The 26,341-nt window shown below is 39.0% G+C and overlaps 1 protein-coding gene across 5 annotated transcripts; it reads right to left on the minus strand.

Moving 5' to 3' along the window:
• Window positions 1-26,340, minus strand: LOC122527309 (angiogenic factor with G patch and FHA domains 1). 5 transcript variants are annotated; one of them, XM_043651392.1, is made up of 10 exons: window positions 26,195-26,340; window positions 25,926-26,071; window positions 25,468-25,667; window positions 25,164-25,400; window positions 24,926-25,078; window positions 24,576-24,732; window positions 24,128-24,288; window positions 23,625-24,067; window positions 23,339-23,438; window positions 1-408 (listed from the first exon to the last, which is right to left on the minus strand). In XM_043651392.1, exons 3-10 carry the CDS (start codon window positions 25,648-25,650, stop codon window positions 259-261), a joined length of 1,584 nt encoding a protein of 527 aa, XP_043507327.1. In that variant the 5' UTR covers window positions 25,651-25,667; window positions 25,926-26,071; window positions 26,195-26,340; the 3' UTR covers window positions 1-258. The 5 variants fall into 5 exon arrangements, with proteins under 5 accessions (XP_043507327.1, XP_043507321.1, XP_043507302.1 ...); XM_043651386.1 differs by having other exon boundaries at window positions 25,899-26,071; XM_043651367.1 differs by lacking the exon at window positions 25,926-26,071.
• Window position 26,341: the final 1 nt, after the last annotated feature.

Here is a 26,341-nt window from a genome sequence, read left to right on the forward strand (position 1 = left end):
GTCAGAAATCAATACTTACTAATAATTCTCAAACATTTCTTTACTCGAAGATGTAAGTCATAATATAATACAAACTATGCTATGTTATCTAGTCTAGTAATTGGCGTCAACGTTTGCGAAATTTCGCGGTGTTCCGCGCGACGGTGAATGATAATTGTTACGGTTGAACGTAATTGTCTTCGCTTACCGTGACAGATGATGAAAAAGCGCGTGCAATGCAAATCAACCGTTTCCCCAGGTAAACGGTTCACCGTGCAATTACTTCGCATGATCGGTTATTTCTTTGTAACGTTGCTGGGTCTTTCGCCACAACGCCTGCTTCTTTTCCGTCGTAGAATCTAGCTCGATTGTAGGAAATTCGCTGGCTGCGCCGAGACCGGTTTTGCTCGGATTATTCGTCAAAGATACCTGCGAGCAGAGCATAAATGAATACAAGATAAGCAAACTTTTATTCCCACGTAATGTTTCATACGCTGTTTTGCATAAACAACGTTTCTACTCTTTTTCTCTTTCCTTTTTTTCTTCCTCTTTCTTTCTCTCTTTTTTATCCTATCGTTTAATTATAGCAAGTGGACATGATACGCGTAGACAGCATAAATTTGCTGCAGTTTTAAGGTTGTTGACTTTTTCTCCAATATCAAAAATGCAACGACGGCATCTGTATAGTGGAAAAAATGTCGACGTGTACATTGAATTTCCGCCTACGACACGCGTGTATTGCATCTTTAGTACACGCAGTATTGTGTCTTTTCTAAAAATAATGCAGTTTTATATAGGTATTTTAAGGTATACCTGTCTCGTAGTTTTCATTACAAAATTTTCAGAAAGGAAATACTTCGTTTATCGTGCAACTGTCTTTAATAAAAAAAAAAAAAAAAAGAAATTCTTCAATCAAATTATAAGAGTCGTTTCTATCGAACCTAATTAAAACGCAATTGCCTGTCCATCTAATTATATTGCTCAGTACGCTCAATTTATATTCGCGTATTCGTCAACTTCGTAGTACGAATATAAAGGAGAAACAGGATCGAAGAACGAAAAGACGAAAAGATTATTCGGCGACGGCCGAAGGGAAGGGTTATTTTAAGTTATGAGTCGCAACCACTGGGCAGAATACCCTCTCTCGACGCGTATTTGGGGCAAGTGGCCTACCCCGTCTGGCTTGTAAATGAGGCCCTATCTAGCTTCGTCGACACTTGACTTACTTGGTTGAAAGGAGAAGAGGCGAAAACGAAAGAATGGAAAGAGCGTAAAAAGGAAATACGACGATAGGATTTCTAGCACGAAAACAAAGTCTGGTCCGAGGGCTGACGACGAAAACATCTAAGAAAAGCGTCGTAACAAGTCAGACGCTGAGTGAACTGATAATAAAATTGACAGATCAGACCGAAGGGATAACGTCAGTTTGAAACAAAAGAGCAAGAAAGATAGAAAACAGATTTTTACTGCCAGAAGACTTGGTGAGCACTTTGACTTTTTAGATGGAACAGATTTTTCCAAGAGATTTCGTTCTTAAATGTCACTGACTGAAGTTTCAATATTACGAAAACTATCATAAATGAAAATTGGACAGTCGTTGTATCTTTTTGAAATTTTAACATACTTCGAGTCTCTATCGAATAGAGATGTATGATAAATTATATTTCACAATAAATTGAACTCACGAGACGTACAAAGAACTTTTTGTACAATCGTATTGTATTTGTAATTTCTACTTATGTACGAAACTTTACAAGTAAATGAAAAACAAAATAGTAATTGAAAAAAATCGCCAAAAGGGAAAGATCCACAAGGATGAGAATTGAATTTATCGTGTTAAATATTAACCACTAGAGATTATAAGGAATCTGAGAGTGGTTTTACAGAAAGGCAAACGCCACGGAAAATCTCGAGATGCATTTCATAAGGTTTCTTTGCCCACTTGCTTATATCTTAAAAGAACCTCGTTTATAACTTTGAAGCAGCTGCAAAATGCAATACAGGCGAATGGTTTTCAGGCATTAACGGAGTCGAGTGTTCTTACTTTCGCCTACGTGGAATTCATCAAGCCGCAGAAATAACTCATTAAGGAAACGGTAAACTAAGGAATGACGAAATATAATAATTAACACGGCTTTGATAAATATTGGGTCGCTGCATTAATTTTTACGACAGTTTCTTGCCGCGAGAATATCGTTTGGAGTGCCGATCAATTTTTCCAACGTGCAACATTGAATTAATTTCCAATCGATGTAATATTATTCTCAAAGCAAGAATGCATAAACGTGCAAATGTTTGTCACTTCGAAAGCTTTATTTCTATCGTGATATAAAAATCTCTTGGATTGGACTACAAGGGAATGAAAGCTACAAGCCGCTCGTCATCAAGAAAGATCATCATCAACGGGGTTGCAAAATGTTTCCTTAAAGTCCTAGTTCTTTTTAGTTGCAATTATCTTTATAGAAAATTTCATCACAAACCACATTTCCACTAGCGATAATTGATAAACGAAAGAAAGTCCATGATAATACATAATATCATTTGAAGATATTAATACTAAAACAAGAAATATTAAACACACACAGATACACCTACTATCCATCTTCATCGTACCACGTTAACATGACACAAGTTTTAGGCCGATAAAAATTGTAAGTAATATTCTAAAACAATAAATGTTAACACTTAAAAGAATATTAAGAATATTAGTAATAATATTAATTACAAATTGCCTACTATTAATAGTTTTCGTCTTCGCTCTAAAACACTACTCTATTCTAGACATCACCCTGCTCCTAAGTCATTTACACACAACAAACATCTAAAGGTGGTTAACTTGCAAAATTTATCCTCCCCAAATATACTACTATACAATTCTCCAATTTCAACATTTAATTCTATCGCTAGAATCCTATATGCATGTAACATTCTCGCCACCCACGGAGCCATCATACTCCGCAGCAACGAATGAACGAAGGATGGTAGGTAGAAATTCGCGAAAACTAGGATGGCCGAAGGAAAGACGAGAACAGATCATGATCGAGCGACAGACGCGTTATCGTGCGCGTAAAATGAGCGCTCGTTACTCGATTGACGAGCCCGCGAGACGTTTACGAGCAAAACGGCTCGACTCGAGTTTCGCTTTCTCGCTCGACGATGATGGCGATGATGCATCCGTCTGGCCTGTTTAGACCACTTATATATATTATAACTGGCGCTCGCTCGTCCGTTCTCTTGCTGCTCGCAAAAGACGAACACCACGACCATCTTTCCTCTTTTGTCTCTATCTCTTTTCATCCCCCCTTCTACCTCCCCCTCCCCACCGTCCGTGCTATAGAGCCAACGGAACCACCGCGAATATATATTTTACCTGAATTATGTCACAAAGATGATTAATCTCCGTTGAAGGTCCGAAACGTTATCTCGCAACGGAATTAGTTTTTCTGATGGCTCATCGTTGAGTCATCGCCTGGTGAATTTTGAACGGTTACTTAACTTTTATATAACGCGTCGCGTGCCTTTTATTACCCCCGATAGGCGACTCCTCCTGCTATAATCTCGCGCCGCCAGTTTCCAGTCTTTTAGTCACTTCCGAGAGATCAGCTGAATTTCTGAGCTATTCGATTCCTGACGCTTTGCATACTTCTCATCGATCATAAGATTGAAATTGTTCACTGTAGAAATACCACCATAATGCTATAGAATTAAAATCGTGATTGCGGATATAGAACTATAGTACAAATGACTGAATGAAATTGAAAGTTGCTTGAAAAAGCGATATCACAGAATACTAAATACCTTATAGAAAATTTAAAGAATATAAGATGATTAAAATTAGGGGGAGAAGATAAAAATTAGAGGTACGAAAAGAAGACGGTACATGTACCCTAAATGTTACAATTTCTTGAAACTAACATAAAATCGTAGGATGGAAGTGGGTGAAGAAATGCCGACGGAAGAACATTAAGTAGATCATTGAGATTTCCTTTCGTAATTCGATAATGCAACCTGGCTGAAAAAAAAAAAAACTGCAAATATTGCATTAACGCAACGTTGACTCTCAATGAGTTAATGAAGCATTTGCCTTTGTGCCGGACAAGTACTACGAGATTTAATTGGCGATAATTAAGCTGCAACTGGACCGAAAGTAATCAGTCACATCGTATTATCTGTTACGAGTAGAGAATTTTCAATCTATGCATATAAGAAAAATTGCCTTGAATAGCAGGAATATTTATGATAGTAATAATATATCAAAATCTATATCTGCAAGAAAATTTTTTATTTCTAGCGTTTATTGTAGAAGATGAAACACAAAGTTTTCAACTACAGAAATTACATTGTAATTATACGTTATTAATCGTTTGGAAAGAATAAATAAGATTCTTCTCGATTCCATCACAAAATGAGAGTGTACGGAGAATCAGCAGTCTTCTCAATTCGATCTTTAAAAGACTGTAGCACGCGGGCTATCGATCGTTCGAGTCTAAAATTGTCACGGCTGCTCACGATGGACAGATGCTCGAGACAATGATGCCCGGATTACTTATTAAAAACGGATTAAAAGTGTCTGTGGGACGATCGAGCTGCGCGATCGTTTTCTTATGTACGATGCAGACAGACATAAATCGGTGGCTGAACCGAGAGCCAGCCTCGTAATATAAGCCATAGACGGCCAAGTGAACCGAACAACGTTCGATCATTGAATTAATTCCATCGAGTCCGATCGATCGTCGCTCGAATGTCGCGACCTACATTATCATACTTACTTTATGAGAAAACTCTTTGCTTTATGAATCATTGTCTCAGCCAGGTCGAGGCGGCATCAGCCATGAGATTTCAAATAATTCAACCAATCCCAACCGAACAGTAATTAAATATTAGTCGGAAATTTATTTTCTAATTACTTGGAACTTTCCATGGGTTTCGTGCTTTTAAATCTTTACATCGCGTGATCAAATCACCGGGATATTCTTGAGAAGAGTCGATTGTACGAGGGAGAAAGAAATTTTTTGAAACGTTCTAGACTTTAATACTCTGGGATTTTTTTATATTGGGAATTTTTATATTGTAAAATAGATCTCTGTTTAAATTTTATTTATTTCATTACGACGAGGAAAATATGAATTCCTTTCTTAAATATAAATCAGAGTTCAAGCAAGTTACTGAATTTTGATCTATTTAATTGCATTAAAAATGGTATTGATAGTCTTTTATCATGCAAAACACAAAATTAAACTAGATGTTTAATTTAGCTCGAATTCAATCGAGGGTTCAATTGCGATCTTCCACTAAATAAAATTTAGATTATTTCGCAAGACAATTTGGCAATTTGTCAGCAACTCTGTTTTATAATTATACACGTTGCTATAGCAAAATGATTTTATTGATGACTTATCGATGTCAATTAAGAAAATGTAATAATATTACGTTGCGAAAGAGTAGCTGCAAAATGAACAATAAAGCATAGAACTCCTGACAAGTAAACGCGAAAACCGATGCGCGGTGTCAAAATGAGAACTAAAAGGGTGGAAAATAGGCAAATAGGCCAAGCCGACTGGATGAATGGCACAGAAAAGCGTGAGGCAATATACCGTGATTATATCAATTAAACGATGTAAACTCGTCGTCGCATAATGTCCACGTCTGTTACCTATTTCTCCTATCAAAATTTCATTCAACTTTCACGTTTTTGCAGATACTACTTATCATAAATAAACGTAACGACAGCCCCTAATCCTATCTCCTTTACAAACGGAGAACATCCAGCATCCACTTACAATTCCATTCCACTTCTCGCCATCAAAGAAATTGCAAACTATATCTAACGAAAATAAGAACGAAAGACAAGTTTCTAATTCATCAAGCAACTAAAGAAACATTTTAGATAGTCACGTTTCAATTTCGAGTTTTGTCATAAAAAAAAAAAAAAGAAGAAGAAGAAGAAATAAGAGGATATGAAAGAAAATGTCGCTGCCGTTAAAACACCACGTCGTGTTCCCCCGAGCGTGGCATTTCACCCGATCGAAATTGCACGAAGGCAAATTTCATCCCCGAGTGAGCAAACTCGAGGTCGCGCGATCACGCCCGAGGACCGCGGTTGTTCCCCGTTGGTTTCCGTGTTCGGCGAGGAAGCCAGGCCACCAGCGGCGGTGCAATACCGTGCGGCCGACGTCGACGATTTCCAACGAGAGAAAGGAGACATCTCGGCCCGGAATCGAGGCAACGTGGTGCATGTGCACCTTTGAACTTTCAGGCCACCCGAGCCGGGACGGCGGTGGAAGCGAAATTCCCAAGCCGAACAGACGCAGAGAGTGTGAGAGAGAGAGTAGCCAGACAGCAGTCGGTCGTTCGTTCATTCGTTGCCAGTCGGCGGAGGCATCCCACAGATAAAATGGTGCCGCTAGTACAATAACATATTGAGAATTCGCGGGTCCGCCGGCAGTAGGTGGTAGGGTGCCAGACGGTCTGTGCCAGTTCGAAAGTTTGTCCCGGTTTGCCCGTCTGGCATGCCGGGAAGCGAGACGCGGACGCACGTGCACCAAGCACCTTGACAGGTTGAATATGGGCTCTACGGAGCGCGGAGACAGCATATTGGGTTCGAAACTTTGCTCGTTTACAACGTCGCCACTATGTCTGCCAGAGGCGGCAGCGGTGAAGCTGCTGCTACTGGTGGTGGTGGTGGTGGTGGTGGAGACGACTCTCTGTGTTACCTGTAGAAATAAACGTCGCGCCTCGCGCTCTCTCCCTCTCTCTTTCTGTTCGCGCTTTTCCTTCGGCGGCTTTCAAACGGCGTCGCTTTTCTTTTCCTGCTGCACCGTCTGTCTCTCGAACACTGGTGGCTGTCGAAGCGAAAATTGAATGAACAGCCGTGCCAGCGCGATTCGATCTCCAGCAACGATGCCGTGATTATGTTGTTCCCTTCGGAAATTGCTTTGCCAGAAACGGATGATAAAGACGGTGGCGATAATCGGTGGTTTTTTTTTTTTTGGATGATTGGAAACAGTTTCGTTTCTTTTGTTTCTTTGAGAGTTTTGATGTCTTTCGATGTATCTGATATTTCATTGCTGGATTACGGAGACTGTAAATATTCTTGAAAGTAAATGACTGTAAATGTTCTACTTTTACAAAAGTAAAAGTTCTTGACTTTGAAAATAATTAATTTCAAATACATTTTCGGCGAGGAAATGTCAACCTGATTATAACTATACGATTACAAGGACTCGTATAATATTCAGCAAGAAACATTTAACAGTTCAAAACATTTAACAATTTTCTACGACAAAATTATCACGTTTTTTGTCGTGATCGTCGAAACGTCGCTTCACTGAAATTTATTTTCCCCGGAGTGATTCGAAGAGGAGCGTTCCTGCCTACAAAAGAAATAAGAAAACAGTCCCTCTTCAGTAGATCGAATTAAAAGCGACGTTGATCGTGAAGCGTGCACTGAAATAACTTAAGGCAGCAAGAGCGGAAGCCGTGTACTCAGAAAATGTGGGCCAATTACTTTCGGTCAACGTTTTCCCCGGCAAATACTCGAAAGCAAGTCCAAAATGAAACGCCCAGGAACTCTACGAATCCTCCACTCTTGGAGGAACGTTCTTGCGCAGCCATCGGAGCCAACGATCTCTTGGTCGCTGAGCCGCGACATGTTTGCACAGAATTAATTAGTGTTTGGTCGTCTATAGACTCTGGACTTGCTAGACTAAACTAGATAAACTAAGGTGCAGGTATCTTCGTCCTCGTCGCCACCGTCGCTTCTCCTCGCGCTTCAACTTCTGTGTCTGTACGTGTGTCTGTGTGTACGTGTGAATACGCCCCCGATTGTGAGTTAAGACTCACTTGAACGATAGGAATCATTCTACGACACTTTTCTGACAAAGTACCGTCGCATCATAATTTAGCGTAGCTTTACTTTAATTCGTGACAGAATTCTTCATTAGTTAACTACAGGTATTTGACTCGATTATATATTATCAGATGATAATCGAAATTCGATTAGCTAGAACATCGGAATTATATTGCTGTAAAATTCATTGATTATAATACGAACGTCAAGATCGTTAGAATCATTTTAGAATGAATTACATCATTCTATGCAATTTACACAAGCAATTATTACACCAGACATGTTTCCCCATGGAGAGGTACACGTGAAGATGGAAAAAAGTTCAGGTAGACAATTAATGTCATGGAACGAACGACCAGACGGAGCTTTCGTTCGTGAAACGAGGTAACAGATCGTTGCCAGTCACTTGTTCATTCATATGTCTCGTTCGCAGAATGCACACACATGCATGTGCATCCGTCCTAGACAAGCATATAGACAAATGGGCAGACGTAGTCTTACATGCAGCATTCAGACGCTTGTACATACACACTTTGGCGGCTTTATGGAAAGCAGACACAGAGATGCCGCACATCCTGACCAAACTCGACGCGACGTTACTTCAATGTCCTACCTTATTACCTTTTTAGCTTCTTTCCTTCCGTCTCTCGTTCATATTCTTCATTGCCACTCTTTTTTTCTCATGTTCTCTACAACTTATTATCTAAGTGTTACTTTACACTTTTTTTTTTTTTTTGCTACGTGTATTTCCTTTTTTTTCTTTTTTCTTTTGTATTATATATAAGAAAATAGAACGGAAAAAAAAGATCTTTTAATAGAGATTTTATTAATTAATAAATTCTCAAGGCACTCAAGAATGGTTACTTTCAAACACGAATTTAAATTTAAAAAAAGACGTGTGTATCCGGGATTTTTTAATTATACTTTACTATGTTGGTAGTTTATTAATGTATACGTATGTTTTTATTCTCTTTAGTCTTGCCGTTCTTTGATTTTTACGACAGCATAGTCACGTAAATAAATGCAGACAAGTTCAGTGAGTCTAATCTAATTTATACGGCTACCAGTCACGCAGTAGATCCAGACGTCGGTGGTCAGTCAATTTCCTCCTATTTCACTTCCTGCTTTATTCATTCCCTTCCGTCTTTTTCACGCGTAATTTCGTCAACAGATGTAAGTCGCTTAACTGTCTATCGCCTCAAGTACATTTTTTAACACTGTCTAACCAAAAATATCATTACTTCCCTTTCCACAAACTTGCACTATCAATATCCAAACCATCTCATTCTATCTCATCTTCCACAACTGCAACGTGGTAATGGATAATTATATTATCCGAAAGAACATGCTACTCCTCGCTGTTCCTCTATCCCCGTCTTAAACGTTCGATCACATCTTTATCCGCCCCGGCCCAATACCCTTCTTCATCCCTTCGTCTTATCGTCAGTCAGGTCAATCCCTTTCCACCCTGCTATGCTCTTTCTTCCACTCTTTCCCTTCCCGGCCAACTCTTCGACTACTTTATCGGTCAATTCCAGGCTCGTTTAATGCGTACACGCCGATGAATCGTCGAGGTGACGTCGAGACAGGCGGCGGGCAGACGTAGTCTTACATGCGGCACTCCGGCCGCTTGCACATGCACGCTTTGGCGGCTTTATGGAGAGCAGACACAGAGAAAGACAGAGAGAGAGAGAGAGAGAGAGAGAGAGAGAAGCGGCACGTCCTGACCGCGCGCGAGCATGGTCGTGCGATAATCCTGTGATGGATGTCCCTAGGTAGTCGGTAAGCCCTGCCAGCCAGGCTGCTCGCCACGTCGGTGTGTTTACCCAGACGGAAGCCGTCTGGCGGCGATAGGAGAACCGACCTATCGCGCACGGTGTGTGCGGGCGATACGTCGCTTCTACTTCGACTACCACTAGGATATGCACCTCCGACGAGACGGCGTTTCAACAGCGTATCTAGCCGGCGAATAATCGCGGCGGCAGCAGACCTCGAACCGTGGCCGGAGGTGGGAGGGGGTGGTTTCCTCCTTTTTTCCCTCCTTTTTTTCTTCTCCCCCGCCGATCTGATTGATCGCGACGATCATCCGCGCGATGAGAAGCACCGCGCGACGGGTACACGTCGTTTAACGTCGTCCCTTCTGGGGGGGCGGATACGTTGACGGCAAGCTAATTTGCGGAGATGTTCGCCGGCGAAGAAAACGGATGTACGATGACGGGGTACACACTCGAGTATGGGGTGAGTCGAGTTGCATAGCTGATACCGGAGACGTGGGACGATGGGAAGAATTTCAGGGTTTAATTTAATCAACGTTTAATTTAATCTGTGATATATTGAAGTGTGCGCGACATTTGCGTCTATTGGAGATCTGCGACGTTTGAACCTATGCGTGGAGACTGATTTGTTTTTTGATCGAGTTATGAAACTGTAGGAAAGGAGAGCTAGATTCTTGAATCTTGATTGATCATCTTTTAGAATTTTCATCTAAGAGTTTGTTATTCATTTCTTCCCTTTCAGGAGAGTGTTTTTCTTTTTTTTTTTTTTTATTGACAGTGCCGAGCGAAAGGCAAAAACTTCACTTGAAATGTTTGCAGAAATTCAAACTTACGTACAACGCGATTGAAAATATTTAACGAATGGTAATCCCGGTGTGAAATTCATCATCTCAGTCTCTTTGTTTGAAAATAAAATCGTAACGTGGAAGCTGTTACACCTTGCACGTACAGTGGAAGCTCATATCCGCGATTTAATGGAACCGTGTCTGATCCGGATGAATGGAAATCCGGCTGAACCGCGCATTTCCTCTCTGATAATTTGCGCAACTACATTCCTTATCCACTGACGAAAAAGAAGAGTATACCAATCCACCGCCAACAAGGTTTAATCCTCCGATTAACCTATCGAATGCATCAGCAACGTTAAGCCGCGGAGAAGAAGAGCGCGAAATTAAATAACATTCTGTTTCGTGACCTCCCTCCCCTCCCCTCCCCGGGTCGAAGCGCTTAAACGCTCTTTAATTGCTCTTCGGCAAACATCGCTCCAGCCAGCGCTTTAATCGTTTAATCAATTATTTCGTCAAAAGGACCCAAAGAAACTTTCAATTATGCGCAATGATCGTGTTCTTTCTGGGCTGTCTGGTCGCGTCCCGTTTCCACGGGATTCAGCGAGAACGGTCGGTTCGCGCTCGTCGATACGAGTCAGAGCCGGCTGCTGCTGGTTGTAATTAATAGATCTCTCGTTGTACATATTTGTATGTCGGGTCTGGTCGATTGTTCGGATAATGTACGCCTCTGTGTGTCGGCGGGCATGGACGCACACCTCGTCTAGACCGATCGACCGCTCCTGGCTGCCGGATTCCTAGCCTGGCTAACGTTACGAACAGCCGACATACGGACGTATTACCGTCTCTCGTACACGTACACACGTGTGAACGTGCACGCGCGCACATACATACTTGGACAGACTGTTAAACTGACGACGTGGTTACGCGCGCACGTGTGCGGCTCTCCTGTGTGCACAGCATTATGCGCTCGCGTCCGGTTCCTCCTGGCTGAGCTCCGGTTAATTTCGTTCCGTCTCTACGTGTCTCCCTGGGGTATCGTGCTCCATGGTCGGATCCGTTCTCAAACTCCGTCGCAGCCAGCCGTCGCCTATTACTCGCTTTTTACCGCCGCATTTTTCGCTAATCTCCGGCAGCCTACGCTTTTTGTCCTGGTTTTATGTCCTGCACCTACCGGTCTGGTCGACTTCTTACCGCGCCAATCGTCCTCCAACGAATTTTTGACCGAGCCCGTTTTTGATCGACTTTAATTAATCATTTCTTGGCGTCTGTCGTTTCGAGTTGACGCCGTAATTCTCTAGATATCTAGATCTTTGGTTTTGTGGCTGACTGCCACAAAGAAAAGATTCTCTATAGTCGAATGTTTTACAGTTAGATTTGACAACCGTGAAAGCTAAAATATCTACGAGACGTATTGAAAAGTGAAGTTTTGTTTGCTATGAAGATACAGAAATAAATTATGAACGAGTCTTAATTGACTAAAACTAAATTCGAGTTAAATTATTTAATCTTTTTTAAGATACTTCATTTCGATTTATATCTTACATTGTGTTATAATAAAATTAAATGATCAAGTCCAAATTGTTCGCAATGTATCGAAACGTTCATACGTATAATTCAACGTATTTTTGAAAAAAAAATATAATTAAACGTTCATATAATTTTGACAGGAAAAATATTTAAATTTTGCCTAGTCGCGTGTCCATTCTGTGATCGATGCTTTATTCCTACGTTACGTCAAGTTGCTTTCGTTTCTGCAACGGAAATACATTGAGCTAGACAGCATAATCCATTCACAGAACATAATGAATGTTTCATTCGACAGTATCGTTCCAGTACTCCGATTAAAATATTTGCAACGTGAGAATATTGCGTTATAACGCGATACGATCCCCTTCATTTCACAAGCACTTACGGCTGCATTGCGTTCACGTACGGTGCATTGATTCGATGCACGTTTAAATGGAAAACTTCTTTCGTGACGTCTGCCGTGAATTCAAATAAGCGCAATAATCAGGAAACGGCTAAGTTGTACAAAATCATTCGCGAAATGGCTAAATTAATAGACAGCTCGTTTAAACGGATTCTACATATATTAGTTAAGAACAATCGATAATACAACACTGCGCTGTATCATTGCCAAAAAAAAAGAAACATTAAAACATTATATAACACGAAGTAAAATTAAAAATTGAAATCAATCTGTATTTCGGTTACAACTTACAATTATTATAATTGCTAATAATGTAAAATAAAAGAAAAGGGAAATAGGGTTGATACTTTGATTTACTACTGATTAAATTACATTATTCATTGTATATGCATGTATTTTACGTCCCTTGTTATAAAGACTGAGAGTGATTTTCAAAATTACATCATTTCGAATACATGCTCTCCAATGTTCAAGTTGCGTATCACGTGCACGTCATAAAACCACGTGCTGAAACTCAAGTTGGAAACTCCATCTTTCCAACTTTTTCAATGCACAATAAAAAAGAAAAGAAAATATCAATGTACAAGGTGTAAACGAGCGTTCCACGAAACGTCCAACTAGTCAGACAGCACGATCTACTTGAGTCCAACTCCTACGACTAGGATACTTTCCACTGAAAGTAACCGTAAGCGCGAAACGTGGAAAACCACGAAAGCGAGTACGGAAACAAGAGCTAATAAAACGAGGAAATCGCGTTCGCGCGAACAACCGAATATGCGGGTATCTGTCGGAGGCAATTGAGAAAAAAACAAAAAGAAGATTTCTGCGGAGTAAACAGGCAATCTGTGGCGCTATGGCAGCAGAGGTGCAGACAACGATGGCTGGCCAATCTGACGGTACACCCGCATGCCAAGCGGTGCACCTATCTCCGCAACGGCGCGTTACACGCGAGAGCGCGTTTACGCTCGAGAGCGTGTGTAACGACACCTGCACAATCTCTGATCCCGTCGTCGGTGCGGACGAGGCGTCTCTGTCCGCCACTATCTACCAGAGGTTTTCTTATCTCTCTCACGCTTCTCTCCTCTCTTCTGCTGTCGCTATATCCCCGTACATACGTACGTACTACTCTGTTCATGCACCATCATCCCCAGAAATGATTTCTATCTTTCTCTAATTTTCATTTTCCCTCTTCCTCGATTGACTACTGTCTTTTACGCGCACAGAGCTGTAGAAAGGGAAACAAGAGAAAAGAGAGAAGACTACATCGAACAGAGAGAGAGAAAGAGAGAGAGAGTGTGTGTGAGAGAAAGTAAGCGGCGCGATAATCTGGTACCCATGGTTAGTCAGCGGATCGGCGTCTAGACGGCAGGGACGTTTGTGTTGGATTTATTTGTGACAGTGGGTTCCCACCTGTTGCCTCCCGCGCCCCTTACGAAACGCACCGCTACAACTTCTCTCTTTGCCCTTTTTCCTTCTTCTCCTCCCTTTTTACCTTCCTCCTCGCCGTCCTCGCCGCCACCTCTTTCTCTCTGTCTCGCAGCCCAGTCTGTCTGTCCGTCCGTCTGTCTGTCTGTCTGTCTGTCCGTCCGTCTGTCTGTCTGTCTGTCTGTCTGTCTGTCTATCTGTCTCTTTGCCCAATCGCCCTCTCTCCCTCTTTCTCTCGATTCCATTCCGTTCTCCCAATCCGTTAGCGTACCATAAATCCTGTGCGTTCTCCATTCACCCCACAATCAGGGTCCTTCCTAGCATTCCCTCTTCGCGTTACAAAACCAGGCGAGCAAAGGAGGACAGAGACCACCTCCCTTCCTTCCTTCCTTCCTTCCTTCCTTCCTTCTTTCCTCCTGTTCTCTCCTGCGTAGTCCCCTGCCGCCCACGTTGAACCACGACGAACACGGTGAAACCAGGCATTCATGCTGCCCCGGAGAATTAGTCCCGTATTGCCAAAGAGAAAGAGGAAAAAAGAGAGAGAGAGAGAGAGAGAGAGAGAGAGAGAGAGAGAGAGAGAACGGTAGACCGTGCGACCGCCAAGGGGAAGACTCGCCCCAGGGGGATTAAAAGAATGCTTCGTCAGTGACTTTGGAAATTTCGATGTCTGACTGACGCACGTCGGAAGCGGGATTTAATTTAGAGAGGAGGAACCGACCTGGCTCCTGCTGCTCTCCAATGGGCCCACGAACCGACCCAGCCACGTGGATCTAGATCACGGTCTGGAAAGATCATTCTTACGCGATAGGATTCGTAGAAACCCAGATAATGTTTCACCTTACTAAAGGCCTGAATATTTTTGTGACTAGTGTTGTTTTAATCGAGTAGATTTAATCTTATTATTAATCACTTGCTGTTGCTAATGTAAAAATAGGAAAAAATAGCAAATATGAATATACAAAATATGTAAATATGAAAATATAAAATATACAAATATGATAATATAAAAATAGCAAATATGAAAGGATGATGATGGATAGATAACTGAGCTAAGTTGTCAGATATTCGATCAATTTAACCAAAATTGCCTCAACTCTGTGAAGATGACCCCATACAAGGTGCAGAATTATTCATCTTAGGGAACCAGACTTGTCTCTATACTTTATGTATGAACCAGCTGATATTTTACGTTCAACTGTACCCCAAGCTTCGACACCGTTCCTCTTTACGCGAAACTAGCAATAATAAAGAAGAATCGATAAAGATGAATAATGCAGTTCATAAAAGAACCACGATCCATCTATTTCCATTGCACTCGAAGAATTATTAAAACTATCTTCAGCTCGTCGCTGATTTATCGCATGTCGCGGCGATAATTACAATGTAAATGTCATACGATTTCTTTTTTTCCATCTACAATGAAATATAAATTTACAGCTTTAGACCTTTGAGTCAGCGTGGTCGTTCAATTTACACTGACTTGGCGGAAGATTGATTTCGATGATGTCACATCTCGGTTTATGCATAAATTAACTACGCAATGAGTGTGCAGATTAAAAACCCGCACACTCACGTTCACGCGTATATAAGACGTAGTTATTTACACAGTGTGGGTACCTCGTGTCTGAGAGAAGTCTGGCCACAGATAACGAAATTACAAAAAGCCAAATTCAATGCCATAAACACTCGTTTCTCATCCTTTCGTTTCTCTTTTTTTTACATATAAAATATGATGTGCGAAAGTTTTCAATTTAAGCGATTCCACGTTTTGTATTCCATGCGAGGTATTTTAAAAAATTTTAACTTATATAAGAATGAAGCTAATGAAACACTTGTATATATTATTTGAACATTTGTACGTATCTCAATTATTTATTAATATTAATAAATCTCGATGTTCAAAGTACACTTAACGCTTTTGTATGCTTAAGATCACCGTTCATTAATTTCTCAAAATGGTTCGAATTTTTGCTAATATATTCATGATTGCATTACAGTGTTGGAATTTCATCAAATACTAATCAACATTTCTTTCAATCTCGCTATCTCGGGATATAAAATTAAAAATCTATTTTTCATGCCGCTTTTGCACACCACTGTACACAGCTATGTCAAATCCATTGTTTATCGACAGAAGGGAGTTGTCCAACGTCCTACGTTCACCGATTTTATCGCCGTTGATGTTAATTCGATTCGAAGTTTGCACAGTGTTTACAAGACGAGATGTTGCAATTCAAAAAAAAGAGTGAAAATTTCTAAGTACAAGCAGCTTGTGCCTCGGTGTTGTTCATTCGTTGTTAATTTCACATTGATATGCTAGATACATAACATGAATAAATAACTAAGATATAAATTATGTACGAATACTAATGAGGATCAAGTAAATCACGAGAGTGTTTCTTTTCCTTGACTATTTACTTGTATTCTTTTCGTTGTACTAGAAAAATTATAAAAATATAATTGTTTAACAACGTTCAAATTTTCAAAACCAGACGAGCGAAATTAGAAGTAACATTTTATCAAAGAAAGACAAGAGAGGCAGACTCCTCTCTTGATACCAAAGAAATTCTGACGATTAGATCTAATTAAGATTTCTGAGAAACATTACTAAAGGAAATATTGTAGAAACCAGAACGATAGAATTATTTAATTTACTTGTTCTACACACGGTCGTGATAAACATCGACAATTTTTCGATATAATCAAATGCAGATAAATTGTACAGCACCGAAAGATTTCTTTCGTCCGATTTCTTTTAAATTAGCTGTAAATGATCGCTATATAAACAAATATCACGATAGAACATACATAACGATCGTAAAATATTGCCCTCTGATTTAAATTTATAATCACGACAAATCGCGCAGCGATAGCTAAATAATAGGTTCGGTTAATACTTAATGTTAACGATCTGAAATAAATAAAACCAGTTTGTATAAAGAATGCAGCAGATATATGACGCGGTACACGCCCAGGAACTGTGTATACAAAAGGGCGCAATTATGGAGCCGTTAAAAATTGTACCGAAGTAACTTTATGGGCGCAAGTATATAGAATTAAAGTTAAGGAACAGCGTTACAAATTTCGTCCTGTAATTTTCATAATTTACAGAGTAGACACAGACCGACTAATTGCAAGTGACTGCTGTCGTCGGATCTTCTCGCTCGTTATTTTTTATACACTTTCCCCTAAAGATGTTCACGTTATGGGACAAGGTTGTAAAATTATTTCTTCGTCAATAACCAGTGGTTGGAAGTTTAAAGAAATTCTAATTGTAAGTAATGCAGAACGTGCAAAGAACAATCGAATGACGTAAAGAAATTATAAAGGCACAAGCAACTTTATTAATATTAATCATTTATAACGTTTGCAGTAATTAAGAAGAAAACTCACACTTTCAAATGCGAGAATGACAAAAACCAAACATAGAAATGAATTTCTAAAATATTTAATATAACTAAATATAAGTATCAACTAATTTACTTTTATACAGATTTGTAAAAAATTTCGATACATTATACATATTAATTTTCTATACCCCCCCTCCACAAATATTCAGCCCTCCATTCCACTGAAGAACGATCGTATTAACGTTCATTTGCCCCAGTATAATTTACTTTCGCATCTTACTCGAACGCAGTTGCAGACCATAAAAAGAAAGGACAAGCAACATCCAATCATAAAGAAACTAGAAAAGCTGTCAGAAAAGCGACGAAGGGAGCCTGCATTGTACAGAGTACAGTCAGAATTTATCGCCGTTGATCTTTGCCATAACCGATAATATAGCGCGACGCCACGGCCGGGACGTTAATCTATGGCTGATGTATTATTAATTGCTTACGATTGTGACTTATAATCGCGCGGAAGGCTCCTACGGCCGCTTTTATCCGGTACATCGGGCCATACGCTTCTTCGAGAGTTAATTAGCCGGCGTAATGAAAGTGTCCGAATGCGTGAACGAAAATTTCCAGTGAGTGAACGAGCGTGAAGAGAACGAAGGGGAAGAGAACTTTCTGAGGAAGTTGCGGCCAGAGAGCCCTTAAGGATCGTTCGAGCATGGAGATGCGAATCCGCCGATGCTGTGGAAGCAGCCCGGCCGATCAGAACCGGCAAAAATCGGCATATCTGCATAGCAATGAACGAAGAGATCGTAGATAAAGGTTCCACATTTCTTTTTCTTTTTCTTTTTTTTTTTTTTTGCATAACTCTATATCGTTCGACCGCGACCGAACGAAGCGACGACGACGAAAGAAAGGAGAAAGCCATCGAGTTACGTGGGACACGGATATTTACTTGAATGAACGTGGATCGATGAGTAAATAAGATAAACGAATATTATAAAACGTAAGGTAATTTGCTGTTAAAAGACATCCCCTGACTGATTAACAGATTTGTGGAGGAAAGAATTATTTTATGAGTGTTAAGAATAAGGATTTGTCTCTGTGACAAGTAATTCTTGTAACAATATTCATTTTAGATGTTCGAGTATTTATATCGTGGTCTGCTATATCAATTATGAGAAGAAATAAAAAGATTGTGATCGTGGGCTGTCATGAAATTTACGAACATTCTATATCCAAGATTATAAAATATTTTTCATTACGTATTTATAATTCTTGAGCCGGACGAAAAGATCTTTCCAACCATCTCCATTAAAATCAAAGCTTCACGGATCGGAGAAGGCAAAAGGAAAACGCAAGAGAAGATGAAACGCACGGACATAGCCGTGAGGAAAGGTTTTTTTCTCAGTTTTCGACGATGATCTCCCAACGTTGTCCCGAATTCCAAAAACAATGGGGCCCCTCCGGGGCAACCGAGGGAGGTCGAGAGCTGATCCTCGCCGTATCCTTGCACTCTCTTGCCTCTCTGCATTACATAATATCGAAACGACCTTGCGTTCCGTCGTACCACCTGCGGCAGAACTGCACACGTACACTTGGTGTACAACTTCCGCTCAGAACCTTCTCCCTCTCACCCTCTCTCTTCTTTTCTCTTTCTTCCTCTATCTTGGCTCCTCCTGCTCCCTGTCGCTCCTTTTCTCCTGGCCCCGATCTTTCCATCTTCGTTCGATACGCGAGCCTCGCTGCACTCTGCCCCCTTGTGCGCCTTTTTCTTCTCTTACCACTATTTTTGCTTTCGCCAGAAGAAAAAGGGGCCGGTGGATGAATAGAAGGTGCGCACAAGGCAGTGGAACGAGCAGGAGGAGGACGCCAGCAACAGGTTTTGGCGGACAAACAGGAGACCGGGAGAGTCGCGAGTCAAGACCTACGATTCACTTTTATCCGGCTCTCTCTCTCTCTCTCTCTCTCTCTCTTTTCTTTTTTTTTCTCCTTACTGCTGGATCTGGCGCGAATCAAAACACTCTCAGATCGGACGCGCCCGCCGATCGTCCCGGGGAAAGACGAAAGTCGAAAGCGAATCGGAGAAACGGCAGACGAAGGGAACAGACGAAGGGAGGATGTACCGAGACTCTCGAAAACGAAAATGATCAACTCTTTCGTTGGCCAAGTACGTGATTAACGTACGATTTGCAACAAAAAAAAATGTAAGCAGATGGTACAATTGAATATCACGATTGAAACAGTTTAACACTGGAATATTTAAAAGAAAAATATACGAGTGTCCAATATAGAAGTCAGAGAGCTACGAAATGTAAAGATCTCGGCAATAGAGCTCGATTCGAAACTTTTTGAAGAGCTCAAAGAGAGATCGTAGAAGAGCTATTCCAATGGAAGATTTTATGGAAGCACCACGAAAGCCTCATTGCCTCGCGAGACTACGCTGGATTATTTATTACGTCATTAATCAATCAGGTTTTTCCTCGCGGTACTGTAAAGGGCAAGAAGATGCAATATGGAAATGAATGTAAATCGTAAAAGGCACTATCGTGGATGTTCACGCTGTAACCCGTGAAATAGCTCGCAACAGCCGGTATACGTGAAAGTCCATAAAATGAAATTGTTGCAGTTTCCGGATGCACTTTAAGGCAGCCTCACATGGCGGCAGCGAATTGTAACGCGTTGCACCGATCCCGTTTCAATTGCAATTGTTTAACGATCGACGTTACGAATCGGCTCAACTTTACAGACCCGAGTAAATTGTAAGCTCACTCCATTATTTATAAACGACAGGGTATAATAAAGAAGATTAAATGTTCGAAACAATAGAATTCGCTGAAATTGTCTACGTTGTTTGAGAAATATACTAAACTTGAGTTGTTGATCTACGATGATAAAATAAATTTGTAAACTCCCACTCGATATGTTTTGAAGTACAATATGCAAAAATATCCAATATTTTCTACAATATTTAATGGTAAAGTAATTTTCTACCACGTTCTTCTTTTTTTTTAATTATTCATAAATATCCATCGTTTAAACGATACAAACTTGAAGCATCTTTAAAATATACATACAAAAGGTTATTGATTTCCACGTCGAAGAAGCACGCAAATGAAACTTGCATTGTCTCGTTATCTTCAGCGTCTTGTTAGGGATCGAGAATCTTCTACTCTGATCCTTTACTACGCGAACCAATAATAAAAAAGAAAAAAAGTTCTCGCTTCATCTTGTGCCCTGAGCGAAAGCACTCAAATAAACGAACCTGCCGAGATTTCATTCAACCAGATAGAACACGCACCCGCCTACACACTGTTAACGGCACTTTCATAGCACGGGACAATTTTACACTTTATCGTATGCTTGTGATTTATTGGCAATCGCTATTCGAGAGCTTTACAATGTCTGGTTTACGGATTCTCGAAGGGATTCACTCTCCAAGACCGTCACCATCTGTCTCTCCTCCTTCTACCTTTTGCAGTCCTTTCTACGACGATGAACGTGTTTCCAGTTTACGATGTAGGTCATGCAGATTCGACAAAGAGAACAGAAATGGACACACGTAAAAACGGGGGTGGTGATCGATGTAAAATTGTAACACGGTTGTGATGTAAAGTGGCCACGAATGTTATGCAGTCGCGAATTTGATTTAGATTTTATGTCGAATTTTATTTCACTCGTAAATAATATCTGCTTTGTCAAAGTAAATATAATAAGTATACTATTATATTAAGAAGCATAATTGCACTTTAAATGAAAATATTTGGAATAAGATCGACCAGAAATTTGATTAATTTTATAATAAATTCCTTTTCGAAGAGAAAAAGATTATAAATGTTTGTCAGCGGATTATAAAAGAGTATAAAAATTTTATGATTTATACCACAGTTATTACGAATATTCGATGTACTGTACAGGCAATTAATATAATTTCGTTCCATTAATAACCATTTATTAATTGAAAAATTCAATAATGAAACAGCTTATTATTATATTATTATTAAGTGCGTTTGTGAAACGCGCAATGAAATGTACATGCACAAATAAATCATTCGATCTCATATCTAAGAGATATACCGTAATAAAAATTCCAAATTGTAAAGCTGTAAATCATATTTCTCCCTTAAAATCACGCGATCCTAACGTATCTTTAATCATTTGAAAGCTAACCATACGTATACGATTGAATCACGTAACGCATGTACGTTCGAAACCGTACCATTTCTACTTGCAAAGAAATTACAGTAATTCGAAAAGAAGAAAATTCCACAGACTATCGTATCTCGAATCGACTTCCTTTTCCGCAACCTTAGTGAAACACGTGCATTTTACCATCTGTAAAGTTGCGTAACAGCTGACGCGTGTAAATATATTAATTATATTTAACACTCGTTAACGCAGGAAGAAGCACCGACTCTCTTCTCCATCTCTACACAAGTACATACGTACCATGGGATCACGCGACAGTAACAAAAGTCAAACGTTGTTTTAAGGGAGAAAGCACGAGGATTGCAACGAGACGGAAGACCGTCACACGGATAAATTTACCAGAGGTTGTCGGACATCACGGGGATAAAGGTGTACAAGCAAATTTAGCAGACGCGCGTCAAGGTACACAGAGACGAGAGAAAACAACGGCTTCCATCCTTCTCAGTTACCTTTCTCCCTTATAATATAATTCACCCCCCCCCCCTCCCCTCCCCCATAGAGGAACGCGCTATGTGCTCCCCTTCCCCCTCCCCCTCTGCCATTCCAGCTCTTCCTTAAGCTGAGAGTGTGCAATAGAGCATACGATGCGTCTAGACAAAATAATGATTTGGATTTCAATACATTTGCATTCATTACCCGGGGACACCTCTTCTGTCGCTCCCGTTTTCGTCTCTGCCCCTCGTGACGATCCCCTCTACTATTCCGTTTCATGTCTCGCAGAGTTACGCTCGTTATCATACGAATGCTCTGCTCGTGCCGTCGGCGCTCGTTTCGTCGCCGTCGAAATGCGATGCGGCCGGACGAGTAAGCAGCATCACCAGCAGCCAGATCCAGCTTGCTGTCTGGCTTTTGCACACGCTATCCACCGCGTCTGTATTAAATGTATATGCGATGCACGTGTGTCAGTGTGATACGGTGTATCGGACGGGTCAGTCAGAGGGTGGTGACGGTGGCGGTAGTGGAAGCAGACGGAAGGAAGAGAGAAGGCACGCAAAGAGTGAACAACAGCAACAGCAGCCGGTAGTTTTTAGTACGTCGCCTGAAAAAGGCGAACGAGGCCGGATTGCAGTGACGCGACCATTCGACTAATGAGTGGCTCAGCCAGCCAACGTTTCTATGCACCTTTTGCATTGGACACACGTGCTACACTAGGTCTGACCGATGTTACGCACCGGAGGAGGAAGGTGAAACGAGAAACATCCCGCAATTGCCGATTGACGTCATCGGCATCGCGGCCACGCTAATATGCACGCGGAGAACGACGTTTTCCGTCGACACCACCGTTTACATACCGTCAGCATCTGGCGTCTGGAAGGCCATTTCTAAGAGCTATGCAGACGAGACATTTGGCGCGGATACTTTAGAACATATTACGAGAGTCATGTCAGTCTTTTGATTGACACATACTTCATGTTAGAAAGAATTTTAAGGATTTTTGAATTGTTTGGGTAGAAAAGCATCAAGCAAGTTGCACTAAGAATATGCTTTTTAATTTTATACATGATTTTGGTTTTTAGAGTTTATAAAGAGGAAGAAGTATGAGAAAATAGTAAAAATCGACAGAGTCTATCTTATTTAGATTCTATCTTGTTGTATCCGATTTATTGTTATTAGATATTAATTTTTGAAGAATATGAAGCATGTATATAGTAGAAGAGCAAACTCAATTTAATTAAAAGTTAATTGTCGAGATTGAATGTTTCAATTATAAAATATTTGTTCCAATTAACTAATTATATCCATGTGTGAATAATTAAAAAAAATTGTACTATAATTATAAATATGTAAACTATATTATCCAAATTTAAAAATTTCTTTTTCTTTAGAAAAAATTCTCAAAAATGTTAATATATAATGCGATAAACCGACAAAATAGTTGAACTGTTTAAAATAGTCATAAATTTCAACATCAACGCTTTCCGTATGAAACATAATTATATTATTCGTATGCCATAAGTGATATATTAATTCGAATAAAATCCAATATAAAATGATATAATAATAAATTTGTTGAGATAAACAGAAATATATGAATTAAGACTTACCGGTTCAGTTGGCCCACCTCCTTCTTTTCCTAAGGATTGTCCCTCGGACCAGCCCATTTTTGATAACAACTTAAATCCTCTATTATCCTTTGTTATTGATCTGTAAATACACGTAATAAACACATGTGAATTAAAACGCAATATGGAAGAAAACGAACTTCCTTATTTGCAGAATAATACAGAACAGAATTAAGTTTCAAAAACGGAATTAAGAAAATAAAATAAAATAATATAAAATGGCTCTAAATTGGCTTTCAAAGTTTAATATAACAAATGAGTTACTTACGTGTCCATTGAACTTTGTTGTGTTTTAGCATGATGATTCAAAGAACCAATGCACTGTCTTCGATTTTGTGCTCTATCTTGATACCCTGATGCTAATTGACTAGCACTTGCAACATTATCTTTTTCTACCCCAAACTTGTGCTTCAGCCGTCTTAATTCTTGTTTATGTTGTTCCTTTTTAGAACTTTTGTTCTCTTCCGCGTTATTGTTTTGTTGAACAAGTCCCGGCTCACAATGACCACAGGTTTCATTTCCATTGTGAATGTGACATAACAATTTCGTAGTACCAACTTGTACGATCGAACCATGTGAAATTTCATATGATTCAGATTCTTGCTTAGCCACAGATAATCTTTTACCATTCAAGAACGTGCCATTTCTTGATCCCATATCAGTAATCTCGTATATTTTTTTATCTTCATTAAATAAAATGCGAGCATGATGCTGAAACACGGAAATGTTTCATTTAATGTCTTTTAAAACAAATTCCTATTTTTAACTTACCTTACTGATATTTATATCTGGTATAACTACAGAATGGTCACCTTCTCGACCAATTGAACCACCGGTGTATGCAACAACAAAAAGGCTCCCAATTTTTAATTTTGGTAAGTTAGTTTCTTTAACTATAATTCTCATGCACGGCGGATAAGTTTTTGCTAAATCTGAAAAAAAAAATTAAACTGTTACAACGAAAAATTAATCAATATACTTCCAATCATAAAATATTCCCATCATTTGCAAATGCATATTTATAACATTAATTACATCATTATAATTAATCTACATAACTAAAATATGACGAGTCATATATGTAATTAAAAAAAAAGAAATCTAAAAGTTATACAATGTTAAATCAAATGTTAAATTAAATGTAAAAGTTAGTCAATAAAATATCTTTTATACAGATGAGGTTATAAAGTTATAATTAAATAAATAATTAAAAATAAACCTTGATCTTCTTCATGGTCACTGTCATTACTAGTATATAATTCTGGAGTAACGTCACTAGAATTGCTGTCACTGTCATTGCTTGAACATTCACCCTCCTCAAGTTCATCTTCCGATTGTTCTTCTCTTTTTGCAAGTTTGCGTTTTTTCCCCTCATCCTACAAGAGAGACATGTGTGCATATTAAGAGCATAGGATAATTACCTAGTGCTTGGCGCCTGTATTTTTCAATTGATATGTTTGAAAGGCCACTTATTAATTCATGTATGTCATCTGAAACCTGAAATAGAAATTACTTGTATGGTCGATTTTCTTCAAAAGTAGGTTACATAACAATAATTTAAATTCCAACCTTAATTGACTTTCTAGTCTTCTGGTCCTTCTTGCTTTGCACATGTACAGCTGCTTCATTCACAGATACTTGACTATGGAACTGATATGTTCCACTAGCTTCATCATAATAATAATATGTACCTGTATTACCATCATAATATAAACCTTGTTTCTGAAACACAGATTTTTTTTTATGTAACATGTAAAAGCTATTAATGAAAATTTAATAGTTTAATAGTTATTACATAAATACTCACTGCGTCATAATAATATCCACTATTGTAATCATAATATAAACCAGAAGTTTCTTCGTAAACAAAACCAGTTTGCAACAAAGCAGACTCAGCTACTTCTTTAACTTGCTGTATAATACTAGATGTTGTTTTATCGTTGTTAACATTCCAATCTTGGCACGACTCCTTTTCATATTCCAAAGGATTCGTTTGAGTTCCATAGTCAATTAACGCTTTCTTTTGCATTAATTTTTGACTTTTCTATAAACAAATAAAAGTATAAAACATAAGAAATAATATAACAATATTTAAGAAATGCAACTCTCACATGTTCGTGCAGTTTATTTCTTAATTTGGTAATTTTTTTGTTTTGTTTTTTAATATGATCGCGCATTCTTTGAATGAATCTTAAAACATGAGGAAAATTTTGTAATTCATCTTGAAAATCCTCTTCGAAGTCTGATTTTATTTCTCCTTCGTCACTCTCGCTAAATATATCATTCTTTATCATCTTGTTTACTTTATACTCTGTAATTAATGAAATGATATTAATAATGATTATTTAAATTCTTAAATCTTCGTTAAATAAAGATAACGTGTAATAATAATTTATTGTAAAATTTTATTTAATTTTGTACTTTAAACAAATAAATAGTAAAACACATAAATAATAAAAAGTACAGAAATGAATTTTGTCGTTATCTAACAATTTGTAAACAATTATTACACGTATATAATACGTTGATATAACCTTCATACCAGATAATATAAAAAAATTTAACTCACTGATACAAATAGTACAGAACAAAAGTGTTATGTTTAGAAATAAGAGCAATTCAAATTGAATTATATTTTAACAAAATCATGTACAATGTTTCCAGTCATCAAAACGAAATGAATGGATTATAGCGTGTTTCTTTTTCAATTCCAATCTAACGATATAATAAACATATCTATAAACAAATTTACAATTGACATTGCTAATTTGGTTATGTCAACAAAGATCAATTTAAAGTTTTATTTGTATAATTATATAAGACACTATAATTCTCTACCTATCGCGCAGGCTTTACGTTACGTATCCCTTTCTTTACGAAGGCAAATGCAAGAAACTTCTTCAATGAAAGTAAATTAACATAACGTTAAAAACCGCGAAATTACACGCAATATAAATAAATGAAGTTTCCTAACGCGATCATTCT

The sequence above is a fragment of the Frieseomelitta varia genome, unplaced genomic scaffold (assembly GCF_011392965.1).
Source record: "Frieseomelitta varia isolate USP_RPSP 00005682 unplaced genomic scaffold, Fvar_1.2 scaffold_1023, whole genome shotgun sequence".
In the NCBI taxonomy this organism is placed as follows: domain Eukaryota; kingdom Metazoa; phylum Arthropoda; class Insecta; order Hymenoptera; family Apidae; genus Frieseomelitta; species Frieseomelitta varia.

Excerpts from the sequence above, each read along its gene's own strand:
- LOC122527309 (XM_043651367.1), bottom strand. The coding sequence starts at position 25,650 with ATGATAAAGAATGATATATTTAGCGAGAGTGACGAAGGAGAAATAAAA. Across the intron at positions 24,289-24,575 it reads TGACCATGAAGAAGATCAAG|ATTTAGCAAAAACTTATCCG; the intron begins GTTTATTTTTAA and ends TTTTTTTTTCAG. Across the intron at positions 23,439-23,624 it reads CAACAAAGTTCAATGGACAC|ATCAATAACAAAGGATAATA; the intron begins GTAAGTAACTCA and ends GTGTATTTACAG.